General features: G+C 47.0%; 1 protein-coding gene across 14 annotated transcripts in view; it reads left to right on the top strand.

Moving 5' to 3' along the window:
* The window catches only part of LOC114783789 (calmodulin-binding transcription activator 1-like), a 78,902-nt gene that overhangs the window by 40,169 nt on the left and 23,115 nt on the right, over positions 1–15,618 (top strand). For all 14 annotated transcript variants that reach the window (XM_028969291.1, XM_028969288.1, XM_028969285.1 and 11 more), the window contains exons 4-6: positions 53–120; positions 4,566–4,701; positions 14,673–14,744. In XM_028969291.1, coding sequence (XP_028825124.1) covers positions 53–120; positions 4,566–4,701; positions 14,673–14,744 — 276 coding nt within the window. The remainder of the gene's footprint in view (positions 1–52; positions 121–4,565; positions 4,702–14,672; positions 14,745–15,618) is intronic.

Raw genomic sequence — 15,618 nt, 5'->3', positions numbered from 1 at the left:
ATCGCTGCAGTCACTTCTTGGACTGAAGACACCATGTGCTCTTCTCTTTCAGGAGATCGCCGCGTACCTGATAACATTTGAGAAGCATGAGGAGTGGCTGACTACCTCCCCCAAAACCAGGTGAGCAGCAGCTCCACCCGCACGATGACGGGTTTTTCTGCTGATTGTCTGGTGTGTGTGTGTGTGTGTGTGTGTGAGGAATGAAATGTTTCTGTGTTTTAGGAGATCATGCAGCGCAGGGTTTGCACCAAGCTGCTCTCCATCTCGGTTCCTGCACCACGTGGACTGTGGACGATTGTTAATAGAGACGACATTAGTGGGATGGAGTCTGGGAAATGACAGCATGTCAATATAGGCTGTGGAGGAGGAGGAGACAGGAAATATGGACAGAAGCCTTTAAACGGCTTCAGCAGCTGCTCTCTATTCATCATGTCATCCGTATGACTAAATAATCCCTGAGTGTTTATATGAGAATTGAACAGGTGCATTGTGGGGCTTGTGGTGGTGAGTGTCAAGTTCTCACCTGAAGAGCAGAAGTTTATTAAAACCCTGTTGATCGTGCGAGATGCATCAACAAATGGTCCTTTCATGACAATGAACGTTCGATTCATCGTCAGATCTGCATCATTTACATTTCCAGCATTTACCAGACGCCCTTATCCAGAGCGACTTACAGTCAGTAGTTACAGGGACAGTCCCCCCCTGGAGACACTCAGGGTTAAGTGTCCTGCTCAGGAACATGATGGTAGTAAGTGGGGTTTGAACCTGGGTCTTCTGGTTCATAGGTGAGTGTGTTACCCACTAGGCTTCTACCCCCCACAGTTTTTTTAGATGTGTGTGTGTTCAACCAGTGGCATATCGAGCGAGGCGTCATCTGAACCATCCGTCACTTACTGACGTAAATATCCCACAATGCAGTGCAGTAGTGACAATGGCATTGGCAGCTCCGATATTTGGTGGTTTGACTGTGACTCACATTTTCTCGCTGCCGAAGAACTTCTACAGACCATGCTGCTGTCAGATCAGGCCGGTAGCACCATGCCAGCTTCTCTGGCAGAGGTGGAGATCCATGCAAGACAGGAACCATGCTACCTTCAAATTAAAACCAGAGAATTTTATTTTACTTTCTATCAGGGTGGTACAGACTACTTTTTAAAGCGCTTAAAATGGTGATGAATGTGCTGCTTCTCGGAGTTCATTTCTGCTGAATGATTCCAGGCCCAGAGCTTTACGAAGGGTTCAGAAGAGAACTTTAAAGTGAGTCCAGCTTGTATTTTACCTGTATGAGGACTCCTTCTTCCTTGTCATGATACTTGTGGAAGTTCTGAAATCAGAGCGCAGTGCTGCATGTCAAAACTGTCCAGTGTGACTCTGCTTCTAGAACATGAATCAGATTTTTCATTTTCAAATAATTCTTTTTTAAATTGTCACTGGGAAGCCCCTCCCAGTCAGCGAGCACCAGAACCAAGAGCCAGAATCAGAACCGACGTGGCTCATTCATGTCTGTGTGTCTACCTGTGTGTGTGTGTGTGTGGGTGTGTGGGTGTGTTTTCTGGATACCTGTAGAAGGACGTGATGATCTGTGGATGTTCCATATCTCTACCTCACACACACACGCACATGCACAAGCATGTACATACTCACACACACACACACACGTGCACACACACATTCACATGTACACACACACACACACATATGCACACACACATGCACAAGCATGTACATACTCACACACACACGTTCACACACACACATATTCACACACACATGCACAAGCATGTACATACTCACACACACACACACGTGCACACACACATTCACATGTACACACACACACACACACACACACATATGCACACACACATGCACAAGCATGTACATACTCACACATTTACACACACACTCACACACACACGTGCACACACATTCACATGTACACACACACACATATGCACACACACATGCACAAGCATGTACATACTCACACACGTACACACTCACAAACACGTACACACACACACATGTACATGCTCACACACGTACACACCCACACATGCAAACAAACACACACATATTACACACTAATTCCCAGCAGCCAACACGGTTCTGTTGAGGTGGTGTGTTCATGTCAGTGTTGGAGCGCCCCCTGCAGCCTGACTGGAGAGTTACCCTTTTGACCGCAGGTCAGTTGGCATCCAGCCCTGAGGAGCTCAACTCTGCAGGTGGAGAACCTGCTCACTGAACACATAATACTACTACTAGTAATAATAATAATAATAATCAACAAGCTTGTTTCTGGAATCTGATTGTGGGGATGGAACAATATAAAATGCCTCTGGACGTGGGAAGCTGAAGATCACCTGACTGTTTACTGGTTGTGACAGAGAGGAAGCTGTGATTTAAACTCTTCTGTTTGCTTTTTGTGTTGCAATCTGCCTTTCATCATCCTGGCTTTTATGTGTTTAGCCCAGTCCTCCCAGCGTCCTCTCTGCTCAATCGATGCTCCATTGTAGTGAGGGACCTTGAGGCTTGGCAGGAGTGGCGCTGCGTTAAACTTTATGTTGCTTGAAAGTGCTTTTCAGGGTGCATTCAAGAGCAGGATTTCCTTGTGGCTTTATGACGCGACGTATCTTTTAAAGACCCGGCTGCACCGTCAGGGATGACCAGGCGTGTCCCCACCCTGCCCAGAGGTTGGGATATTTCAAATACCGAAGGTGGTGAAAAGTGGAAAAAAGTGTCATTGTGAGACACTGCAGCACAGCACACGGTGTCACAGTGAAACGTGTCCTCTGTATTTAACCATCACCCTTGGTGAGCAGTGGGCACCATGACAGGCGTCCGGGGAGCAGCGTGTGGAGACGGGACCTTCATCAAGGTGACCTCGGCGGTTCAGGAAACCTTCCGATTACGGGTCCGCTTCCTGCCCCATGGTGAGCGGTCACCACCATGGCACATGCTTGTCCTCAGGGCTACTAGTTACTGGCTATTGGCCATATTTTCATTTGTTTATGTATTTATTTTTAAATTATTCATCTCAGTTGGTGAAGACCGACAGGACAATCCAGTCCAATACCGGTTCTCCATCCCACTGCTGTTAAATCTGCAGCCCACAGACACAAAATGATATAAATTACTGCAGTTATGGTCCATACGTTTCAATTGAACGTGCTTGTAATGATAAATTATTTTAGTTCCCTAAGTGGTGTCTGGACGCGGGGAACATCAGAAGAAGCGCTGCTGTCAGGGGAGACGATGACCATTAGTCAATAAATGAGGGATTAATTAGAGCCTCGGTCTGCAGCGGCTCACACAGGTGGAATATGAACATTCATGTTGTAAATGCACCTTCATGAAATTTCCCACCAGCTTTTACATGAGAGGAACCGCACAGCGTTCTCCTAATCTTCTACTCGGACTGAGATGTGGACATGAACACCCTGACCTGCCAACATTCGCATTTGATGTTTACATGTCAGATTAAGGGTTTTTAATTGGACTGGCTTGAAATGGTTCTCACCTCGCAGAACCACAGATAGTCAATTCAGACCAAGTCATCAGATGGATTAACTGAATGGCATATTTTAATTTCATAATTAAAGCTCCGCATTGAAATGCTCTTTGATTAGACAACAGAGGACATTTTTTTGTCATCCAAGACATCACAACTTGATTAATTATCCCTCTGTTTAATTAGATAGTACATTAACTCAACTCCATTTTGCTGAGCAGTAAGATGTGAAGGTGTCTGGTGCGCTTGGTTAACTCACTTCTGACATTGAGTGCTCAGGACACAGACCAGACGCTTCACTTCCACTCAGGTTGATATAAATCGATATTATAAAAGAAATTAGTCAGGAGAACCTTGTGATATTTGTCTGTGTGTGAGTCCCTCTAACCCTGTCAGCCCAGCCCGGCTCCTCACACACACCCACAGCAGATTTAGAAACCGGGCCTGTAGCGCCTCTGAATTTCGGGACGATTTTCACGGCGGTGAGGCTGTTAAACACGATATGAGGAAAGTCGGTGTAATATTTACACGGTGGGACATTCGGGACGTAAATCATGGAGAAAGATGCAGACGGCATCTGGACTCATCAGCACAACTCAGTGTTCACTAATGAAGTGTGATGTTAATGGCATTACATTCCTGGTGGAGGCGGGCGTGGCGCCCACTACGGCAGACTGGCATGGTCGGGGGTGTAAATCTGCCACCGCGGGACGCGCCAGCACCTCATTTCGGGCCGCTGCAGAACTGCATGTCTGGACGGCCCCTTCTCTGCTCTCCACAGGAACATGAACCTTCTCTGCTCTGATAGGCTGGTGCTGTTAATCCCGTTTATGGTTATTGTGGCGGTGCGCCCCGGCATGAGTGTGTTGGTTTCTGCAGTCCATCATTTCTTCATTCCGAACCCACCCACCGTTCGAGGTGAAAGGTCAGGTACAGGCGTGGCAACCAAACCGAGGGTAATGAAGGGATTAACATGTCTGGGTGCTTCAGGTCATGCTAATTATGCTGATTAATAACCCCTCGCTGACCCCGGTTCCCTAACTGTGTCTCCCAGGCCGCAGAATGGATCCATGATTCTGTACAACAGGAAGAAGGTGAAGTACCGGAAGGATGGATACTGCTGGAAGAAGAGGAAAGATGGCAAAACCACGCGAGAGGATCACATGAAGCTCAAAGTGCAGGGTGTGGAGGTGAGGAGGAGCTTCTCTGTGTCTTTGCGATGAGGTGCATTGTGGGAATGATGCTGATTAAGGTTATGAGACGGTAGTAGAGCCGTCTGGCGGCCGGAGTGATGCTGGGGGCAGATGTTGGAGTGATGCTGGGGGCGGACTAGACCATTGGCGGTGGGGGTGGTTATTACTGGAGCTGCCGGTAATTCCCTGCTGGAAGGAGAAGACATCAGAACACACACACACACACACACACACACACACACACTCGACCGTCAGTGTCAGTGTGTGTTTATTTAGCGCCTACATGTCTCTCCTTTTCTCTCTGCAAACCCCACACTGATTCGTTTCTCTTCATGAAAGCATCTCAGATTTCTTGACTGGAACGTCCTGAGTGATTGTAAGTGTTGTTAGCATCTGAGTGTGTGTGCGTGTGTGTGTTTATTGGGCTCACATTCCACTTGCAGAATAATCATTTTTAATAAATGCAATGTCGGATTCCCTCATCAACATTTACTCGCTCTTTCACTCATCAAAATTCTCCTCTAACTTCCCTATCTGGCCAGACTCAATAATTGATCAGCAGAAATCAATATCTGTGTGTTGAGGCTGCTGCCAGATGACATGATGTGTTTATGGATTATTTATGGGGCTGCACTGCTGCATTATTTACAGGTTAAAGAGTGGTCAGGTAGAAAGCAGCGCATCAATCACAGCAGCTGGATGTGTGTGTGTGTGTGTGTGAGGGGGGGGGGGGGGGAGGCGACAGTCGATAAAGGAGGCGGAGTTTATCACACTTCCGCAAACAGGTAACACCATCTCACTCCTCATGGAGGATTAGAGACATGGAGAGATCTTCTCATCTGTCGCTTGTGTTCTGAGCCTCTGTTTGCATCTCTGACTTTGTTCTTTTATTTTCTCTCTCTCTCTCTCTCTCTCTCTCTCACACACACACACACACACACACAGTCTGCTCCCACGGCTCATCTGCTATTCTTGCTGAATAATCCATTTTAAAGTGAGAAGCATGAGATCTGAGTTTATATGAGTCATAACTCCCGAGCACACAGACACACGGATGCCTTGAGACCGGATCGATCGTCCGCTCTCCTCTGAAGCGAGCTCGGCTCTGACATCACAGCTGGCCGGAGGCCAGAAGGACTTTCATCCTTCAGAGTGTTTGTGTGGCCTTCCACTATCGATTTAGCCCTTCGTTTCTTGTTGGGAGATATAATATTGAAACACTGTGTGTGTGTGTGTGTGTGTGTGTGTGTGTGTGTGTAAATAACTGAATAGTACCTCTACATACCCATAATTCTGTTATTATGATCATGTTATGATATTTATCCAAAGTGACTTCCATTCATTAGTTTCAGGTTCAGGGCCTCGTCCTCACCGTCCTGGGCCTTATATTACAGTTTCTTTGGAGAATTCGACCCACATTTCACACAATTACCACAACATACATCAGAACACCTCACAAAATGAAGCACTATTGTAAAAATGCTGTTTCATATTGCACAAAAATATGATAGTATTAATGATCTCATTCTGATGAGAAGGCCATGAGATAAAACCCTTGAATACTGCAAAATATGTTCTCCAAACACAATATTAGATCAGTTCTGTACATCTTTATTTAAAAAGGCCGTAGATGGATGTCACGGGCCATTTTATCAGATCAGTGGAATGATATGTTGATCCAAGATGATTCGATTGGCAGCAATGAAAATATTTGAGTTGAGAGCTGTACTGTAAGGATCTGAGGTGGCGAGGTGGACAACTCCATTCTGTCTCATTCTGTTTCCAATTGTAGTTCAGAACCTACACATCTGTACACCTGGTGGTTGTTTGACCAGATGCTTCATGGGTGTGGTTATTTGTAATATTTTATAGGTGTGGTTATTTAAGACGGGATGGTGGAGGAGGATGTGGAGGTGGGTAGATAAGGAGGTGGAGGAGGGTGGGGAGGTGGAGGTAATGAGATGTGGAGGTGGAGGAGTGTGGGGAGATGGAGAGATGGGGAGGTGGAGGAGTGTGGGGAGATGGAGGAGGGAGGAGGAGAATGTGGAAGTGGAGAGATGGGGAGGTGGAGGAGAATGTGGAGGTGGACGTGGAGGAGTTTAGGGGTATATCTCCTGTAACACTTTATTGTGACGACCTTTAACCTCCTGGAGTGAGGATCAGGGAGAATGGAATGCAGATCATGTGAGAGTATCAGATGGGGGTCAGGGGTCACCTCAGTAGCAAGACAAGTGCTTCTGTGACAATATTTTCACTTTGGCTGAGCAGGAAATCCTGAGCCCCACGGCCTGCTGGGAAATATCCACAGCAGTTTTCTCCCCTGCCCCGTCGCCAGAGATCAGCCTGAGAAAGCAGGGGATTCTGGGTAATCCCACAACTGCACAGGCATGGTCCTTTCTCTGCATTGCTGGCAAAATGGGCCTGAACCCCGCCCTCCACGTGTCACGGCTCCGTTAAAACGGAGACATGGAGATACGGAGGGGGTGGTGTAGAAGATGTGGAAGTTGCTGGACCTTTTCCACTTACCAGACCACCCTGCCTCACACGTTCTCATATCCAATATGTTAGACGTTAGGTGCTGCGTTATATTTTTCCATTTTCACATTATGTCACGTTGCAGTGCGGCTCCGGTTTGGAAGAGCCGCACCAGCAGCATCTGCTGGTCACATCCTGAAATTCTTCTCACTTCTACAGAGGACAGAACCCACACACACACACACACACAGCCCACCACGAGTGTGTGTTAGTATGTGTGTTTTTACCCTGCTCTACTCACATGTTAGTGCAGTTTGTAGTTGTGCTGGGGATGATGATGAGGATGATGATGATGCACCTCTCCACCAGCCTCCCCCTCCTCCCTCTCCTTCACTTCTGAACGTTTCCATTTGGCGGCAGTTTACCGTCGCATTACGGTGCTCTCTCTATGCTAATGCTCTTGTCGGAATCCATTCCGGAGCTGATCCTCGGAAGTGCTTCCTCGTGCCACCTTTGCCGAGCTCATGGGGCGCCTGCATGTGCAACGCGCTCCTCTTTCCTCCTTCGCTCTGGCTCTGCCGGCCGCTGTGACGGATCCAGTTCACGGGCCGGTAACTGGGTGCCGGTGAGCTCCATTCACATTCCTGCTCAGGCTGATGGACTCCTGCCTGCTATATCTGGAGACCACGGGAGAGAAGAGTCCAGGACTCCTGTTAGAAGGTGTGAAGCGAGTCAGTGGGTGGAGGTTCGAAAAACTGGACAGATTGGGAAAAAAAACATCTCATTTCTCAGCTCTCACAGTCATTAAAAACCTGGAAAAGTCATTGAAATCTGGTTGACGTATGAATGTATGATGAAGTACGTAGTTCACGTAAGAGAGATGTTTAAAACCAGTGAAGGTCTGTAGTATCTTTACTGGCTTTACGTAGTGAACCACATCACGCTTCCATATTCCAGAACGTTCTCAGCCGCGTGTCTCCACTTGAAAGTAAATTACGTCTGATCATCTACGCCGGAACATGATGGAGCCCATTCTACTCGGGCTCGGAGGAAGAAACATGCCGTTCAGATTTTCAGGGTTAACTCAGGGAGTTTAGTTTCTGGTAAATTTGACTTTTTGTGAAGAATTCAGTCAAGTCAAGTCAAGTCAGCTTTATTGTCAATTCAGCCACATGTACAGGACATGCAGAGAATTGAAATTACGTTACTCTCTGACCCATAAAAGTAACATTAAATACAAAAACAGTAACAGTAACGAATACAGAGTATAAATAGAATATGAGAATATGAGAATCTGAGAATATGAGTACATAACTATTATAATGTGGTTAAGGGTTTTGTAGATGCAGAAAACAACACTAATGAACATCATTACACTTTGGTCCATATAGAAATAATTGTGGTCCCTCTTAGAACATTTACATTGACAGCATTTACCAGACGCCCTTCTCCAGAGTGACTTACAACCAGTAGTGACAGGGACAGTCCCCCCCTGGAGACACTCAGGGTTAAGTGTCCTGCTCAGGGACATGATGGTAGTAAGTGGGGTTTGAACCTGGGTGTTCTGGTTCATAGATGAGTGTGTTACCCACTAGGCTACTAGCACCCTAGAAGCTCTACTTCTGCACACTCAGCTGCATATACGTAACGCCAGACAGTAGAACCTGGGAGGACAGCACTGATGGACAGATACCAGAGAACCCTGAGCGCTTGGTGTGCCACCTCAGGGCGCCGGGCCTCAGCTTTAGACAAGGAAATAACTTTCTTGCCACGGCCATCATACCACGAAGCACTATCAACCAGCGGCAGTGAGCGGGGTCAGCGTCCAGGATGAAAGCCAGGCGGCCATGTTGGACTCTGCCCGTTCTCCGGTTGAATTTATTCTCAGAGATGCCAGCCTTGCCAAGAAAAAAAAGAATAGACTGTTGCTGGAACCCCCAGCCTCGAGTTTGCCCGTCCCTGTGAACTGCCGCATCGTCCGTCCACCCAGAGCCCAACGGCAGTCTCCGTCTGTGCCACCAAGACGCCCCACCATCTGAGCCACGCTCACGGACCATCCTATTCTCCCCCTCCTTCAGCCTCCTTCCACCACGCCTCCTCTACTGCTCCCCCGGTGGCCATTCCCCTCGCTGAGAATTATGCGAGTGCGAGTGCTTCCCGAACTCGTGCGATGAGGATTGTCAGAAAGAGCTGGTGTCCTCTCCAGAATGCAGAAGAGACCCTGAAGGACCTAGCCCCTCAGGATCTTCTGCTTTTCATGGAAATGTTCTTTTTCTGAATCTACATGCAGGTGCTTCATTCGTTTTGAGTTGGGCTACATATTTTTTATAGTTAGATATTTCATTACGTCAATTCTAAAATATTAGGTGTGACAGATTAGTTTTCAGTGTGGTTTACAGCCAACATTCCCACTATTCTGGAGATAGTCTTGATCCTAATCCATACCTACTATCCAGTCATATCCGGACATTAAGACACAGATCCCAGTTGTCCAGTTAGTGAAGGTTCAGTTGGCATGAATACAGTTGTGATGTTAAATTTGATGTATTGCAGGTGTGGTCAGTGGTGAACATTCTGTAGGTCTGTTAACCGGGGACCACAGCAGCTCCTGGCTTTTCTCCTGATGGATCATCAGTTAAGAACCCTTCCACCTGATGAGGTCTTCAGATGCACACACACACACGCACACACCTCACCCACACACAAACCCACACACATGTACGCCTACAAACACACACACATGTACACACACACACACACACACACAAACAAATGCACACACGCACACACACAAACCCACACACATGCACGGCCACAAACACACACACACACACATACACACACGTGCACACACACACGGATCCACACAAACCCACACACATGCACGCCCACAAACACACACACGCACACACACGCGCGTGCACACACACACACACACACAAACCCACATCGACACACACACACACACACACACACACACACAAATGCACACATACACACACACAAACCCACATGCACACACGCACACACACGCACATACACACGCACACACAAACCCACATGCACACACCCACGCACACACACCAACATGTACACGCACGCTCGCACACACATCCACACGCGCGCACACCCACGCACACCCACCCACATACACGCGCACCCAAATGCACACACACGGACACGCACACACACAGACACACACACCCATACGCACACACACACACCCCCACACACACATACACTGCTTCTATGTCTCTCCCTCCCTCCATTCCTCTGGACCAAGGTGACTTTGTGTGTCATATCAGCATTCTGTGGCCGTCCTGCTCTGTGGGGAGTAATGATTTCCTCAGACTGCTGGAAAACAGAGCGACGGAGCTCGAGGTGGAGCGAGAGAACAGAATAAAGTCCCTGATTACGCTCCACGTGGCTCTCTTGTCAGTCGCTCCTTTTTTCTCACCTAAAACACACACTTATCACGCTGGTCACACACACTGGTCACATCGTCTCACACCGCTCACAATTCTCACACTCTGCGGTGATGGAGGGATTCCTCTTCCCGGATAATAATGCGCCTTTTGAATTGAGAGTGCAGCGGGTGCAGTGTGAGCACCTTCTTCCTCCTCCTCCTCCTCCAAAACCCGACCTTTCACAACATATCTCCGTTTTACAGGATGTTCATTAAATAAAGAATATATGTGTGAGATAATAATCTCTTCATATGCTTGCCGGTATTTTTTAAAAAATAAAATATCTGTATACCTCTATCACTGGGTGCAGCAGAATTATGTTTTTTTTGTTTTTTTAATTTCAGGCAAAACAATCAGAGGAACCAAAAGTAGCATGAATACAATCCGTCGTGCAGAACCACCCGCACTCAGGGATGAGCAATTTTGAGCTTCAAACCTGTGTGTAGAATTCTGGGGGGACAACAAATTTAATCCATTTTCAAACAAGGCTGTAATATTCGAAAATATTGAAATATTTTCCAGATGTAAAGACCAGAAGAGCCGACTCTGTGGAGTGAGCAGTTTTGGGCCTTGAGGGTTATTCTGGGTAAGATAGTGAGATGCTATGTTCTAGAGATAGGGTAGGAGAGAGACTGCTCTGTCATTGGAAATATCAGCGGGATGGGCGGTGGATTTCTTCAGAATTGGGATGATTCTCGCCTTTTTGAAGGCCGATTCGAATCCCGATCCGCCAAGGTGCCACTGAGGTGCCACACCGCTCCCCAGGCACCTGTCATGGTGCCCACTGCTTACCAAGAGTGAAGGTTAAATACAGAAGACACATTTCACCGTGTGCACCGTGTGGTGTGCTGCAGTGTTTCACAATCACTTCACTTTCACTTTATTTTTCTTCAAATAATTTGGCAAAGTTCTTTGGTTATGGCACTTCAGGACCATGTTGAAATATGAAGTGAAAGTGAATTGACTGTCAATATGAAACACCACAGTACAGCACCCAGTGCACACAGTGAAATGTGTCCTCTGCTTTTAACCACCTTGGTGGTACCTTACGAGTATGACCGCTAGGCCACTACTGCTCCAAAAAGTAATAGAGCTTGCGTGATAGAGGTTTAGATGGTATCTGCAGATGGTGCAGTGGATTGTGAGCCCATTTAGTAATGTCATTGGTACAATCATGCCAGTGAGTGATGCAGCATTGTCTGAGGGCCTGAAGACCACGGGCATCCAATTAAGACCTTCGTCCTGGTCCCTTACGCCCAAACATATCTCCGGTTTCTCTGAATCTTTGGATGATGTTATATACTGTAGATAATGAGCCTTTGCAGTTTGACGTTGAGGAACAGTATTCCACCATCTTTTACACGCCCACCTCTCTTACACGCCCCTTTTATTAGCTAATCAGGGTACGGACCTGATAGATGATCAATGAACTTGATTCTTACCGCTCAATCTTTTTAACCATTAGTTGCCTCTGTGCCAACTGTTTTATGACCTGTAGCAGGCATCAAATTTGAAATGAGATCATTTCATGGATAAAGGAGTACAATTTCCTGGTTTGAACATCATTACGAAATATTGGCTTGCGTGATATCTTGTTTTTATTCAAATTTACAGACTTTTCCAGAATCCTGGTTGTGTGTGTATGTGTGTATTTTTTTCTTTACTTGATAGGTTTACACGCCGAGTTCTGTACTGTAATGGAAGACTGGGTGGAAACGTCTTTTCTGTGTAGTTGTGTGTGATCATGTGACAGACCATGTTAGATGCAAAACCTCTACACAGTACTCAGCATCCTGATCCCTGAGCGGGAGGGAGGAGCTTCTCTCCTTCGCTCTGTTACTAAATCTGCAGAATCAGGATCTACTCAAGGTCATCAGGACATGGTGGCGCGCACACACACACACTCTCTCCCTTTCTTTCAAACACACACACACACACATGCACATACTCTCTCTCTCTCTCTCTCTCTCTCTCACTCTCTTTCACACACACACACACACACACACACACAGACACACATGTATGCACTCTCTCGTTCATACACACACAGACACACGTATGCACTCTCTCTGTCGCTCTCTTTCACACACACGCACAGACACACATATGCACTCTTTCTCTATTTCTTTCAAACACACACATGCATGTACTCTCTCTTTCACACACATGCACTCGCTCTCTCGCTCTTTCACACACTTACATGCACTCTCTTTTTACACACACATGCATTCTCTCTCTCTCTTTCACAGACACGCACACACATATATATGCACGCTCTCTTTCTCACACACATGCACACTCTTTCTCTCTTTCACACACACATGCACTCTCGCTCTCTTTCACATGCACACACACACGTATGCACTCTCTCTCTTTTTCACCCACACATGCACTCTCTCTCTCTCCCGCTCTTTCACAAACGCGCACACACACATACACGTTCAGGCCATTGTGAAGATGGAAGGTAAGATGAACGAAGATTCTAAGCAGTTTGTTTACTCACTAATCTCATCATTTTGCAGACAGGATTGGCTCATGAGTGACAATTAGCTCATTAGCTAATTAACCCCCACCCCCGCCTCTTTTCTCTGCACCACGGACCTCCCCCTTCATCCTGATTCATTCGGTCCCGTCCACATGAGAACATTTTTTTTCTAAACCAGGTGAACAGTTTCTGAAACGTTGTCATCCACACGGAGACATACAGACTTGGCGCTGTAAACTCTTCTTTAGCGTCTAGCATGAAACATCCGAAATTCGCCCTGCCATTGCGGCTCTCTCCTTGCCTTTCCTTCTTACCCTCGTCCTACTTTCCCTTTTTTCCCGAGTCCTTCTGCGTCCCTCTTTTTCATGCAGGCAGCTGGGGAAATATTAGTGTGCAGACAGATCATTTAGGGGTCGCAGGCCTGGGTGTGTTAATTGTGATTTATAGAAGCGAGGGGCTTGTCTCTTCTTTTAATTGATAATGAGGGGATATGTGAAATGCCCTCTGGAACTGGAGCACTAGCCCCTCTCTCCACACCAATCCATCACCAGCCGACCCTGTAACAACGTCACTGTCAGGATTGCCTGCAGCTGGGCTCCACACCGGAATCCAATCCTGACGCCCCATAAATGCCGGAAGTTTCCGCCCGTTCGGGGTCGCTGGCATTTTCGTGAACTTCAGTTGGTAACACTGTTTGGAATTTGAGTTCTGGCAATCGCCACACGCCTACGGGTTAGTTTTAGTTTGTCTGTATTTAAGTTAAATCGTTTTCGGCCACCGCGCCCGTCTTTATTTGTGTTTATTGTTTATTTAATAATAAAAACCCCTTCCCAGCATGTCAGACCTCTGCGCTTCCTTCCCCCGTAAGTCCGTACTCGTGACAGTCACAGATGTTGTATTTGCTTCCTGATGTCTGGTTTTGTGCTTCCTGTTGCAGCTCCCCTTTCAGTACACAGTAAAAGAGAGTTTTGCCAATTGGTGTTAAATGACAGTGACTCCGCCCCTTCACTGATGCCCTTCCTCCTTCATCTTGTCAGCAGGCCATGTGTTTTAAAATGAACCTGCTTAATGCAGAGGAGCTGAGTGTGTTGTGCACAAGTCCGAGAGAGTGATGCAGCGTGCCAGACATGCTGATGAAGCTGGCTGGTAAAATCCGATCATCTCCCACGCTCCCATCAATCTGATGTAAACAGGAACACGGTGGCATGGAGGCATTTTTATGTTGTGTGTGTGTATACATTTCAACTTTGTCTTTGTTTATTCGTATAATTCCATGTTCAGATTTTAGAATTGACATCAGTTCCGAATTAAAACCGTGTAGTGCCTGGAAACTCTATATCACTTTGTAGCGGGTATAAAAAGTAAGCAGATTTCAAATAAAAATGTGTTTTTTGTTGTTGTTTTTTTATTCCTTATCAGATATAAATCCTCTTGTTTCTGTGTGTTTTTCTCTGGATGAAACGCGCCAAGCTTCTTTCGGATTTAACTGAACCTGTGTGTGTGTGTGTGTGTGTGTGTGTGTGTTCTCTCTCTCTCTGCAGTGTCTGTACGGATGTTATGTTCACTCCTCCATCATCCCAACGTTCCACCGCAGGTGCTACTGGCTTCTTCAGGTAAGACCGGACTTCTTCAACCTTCTCCACCTCTCCAGGTTTTGTCTTCTGCTCGTCCCTTTCTCCAGGTCACTGTCTTTGTGCAGTTGTCCTCAGATTCCCCCAGAACTCCTGTCTCCTTCCTCCTTTATCAATTAGTCAGAGCTGTCATCTGCAGAGCCCCACACGTCCCTCGTCTGTCTTGTCTTGAGTGCTCCGTCTCCTTCTGTTGGGAACAAGTTGTGACCGGGAGATGGATGGAGGGGGACAGAAGTGTAAACAAACTGGCAGTGGAACCGTCAAGCTGCTCTGAGTAACAGGACGTGAAGGAGCCACCAGGCCACTTGGAAGAAGAAGAGGAGAATTTTGCGTCTTTGTCCCTCGAAGGACGTGGTAAACAGGATTTTGGGTTCCGCCTGTACAGGCCCTGCGGCTGCTAACCGTTGGAATAATGAAGCCGGCGTGTTCCGTGTTGCCCGCAGTTAATGGTGGCGCCAGGAATCAGATCAGCAGCTGAAACTGTTCTGTAAGGAGCCTTCATACTCCTCAGTGAAAGTTCTGCTCTCCACACAGTTCACCGGCTCCGGGTTTTCGCCACTGACTGCCTCCGTGCGGCTGTGGGAGAAGCTGTGGATGAAAGTGAAGGGAAGAAGGTTTAATCCGGGCTAATCCTGTAGATGGTGGAGATTACAGTAATTAGAAAGGTTCCGGCCATGGTGCCTTTTCCTCTCTGAGGTTCTACGTCGTGAGCAGAATGTTCACATTGGTTTTTCCTCTTTGCTGCTTCCTGTTTCCCAGAAGTGATGGATTGAAGTTCACCGCCCCTCCACTGAACTGTGCCGATACACGCTGGGAAAATATGGAGCGGAACAAATCCCACCGCTGGTTTTAGAAT

Source organism: Denticeps clupeoides, unplaced genomic scaffold, assembly GCF_900700375.1.
Source record: "Denticeps clupeoides unplaced genomic scaffold, fDenClu1.1, whole genome shotgun sequence".
In the NCBI taxonomy this organism is placed as follows: domain Eukaryota; kingdom Metazoa; phylum Chordata; class Actinopteri; order Clupeiformes; family Denticipitidae; genus Denticeps; species Denticeps clupeoides.
Note: the sequence above shows the minus strand (reverse complement) of the source record. Positions and strands in the feature narration are given on the sequence as shown.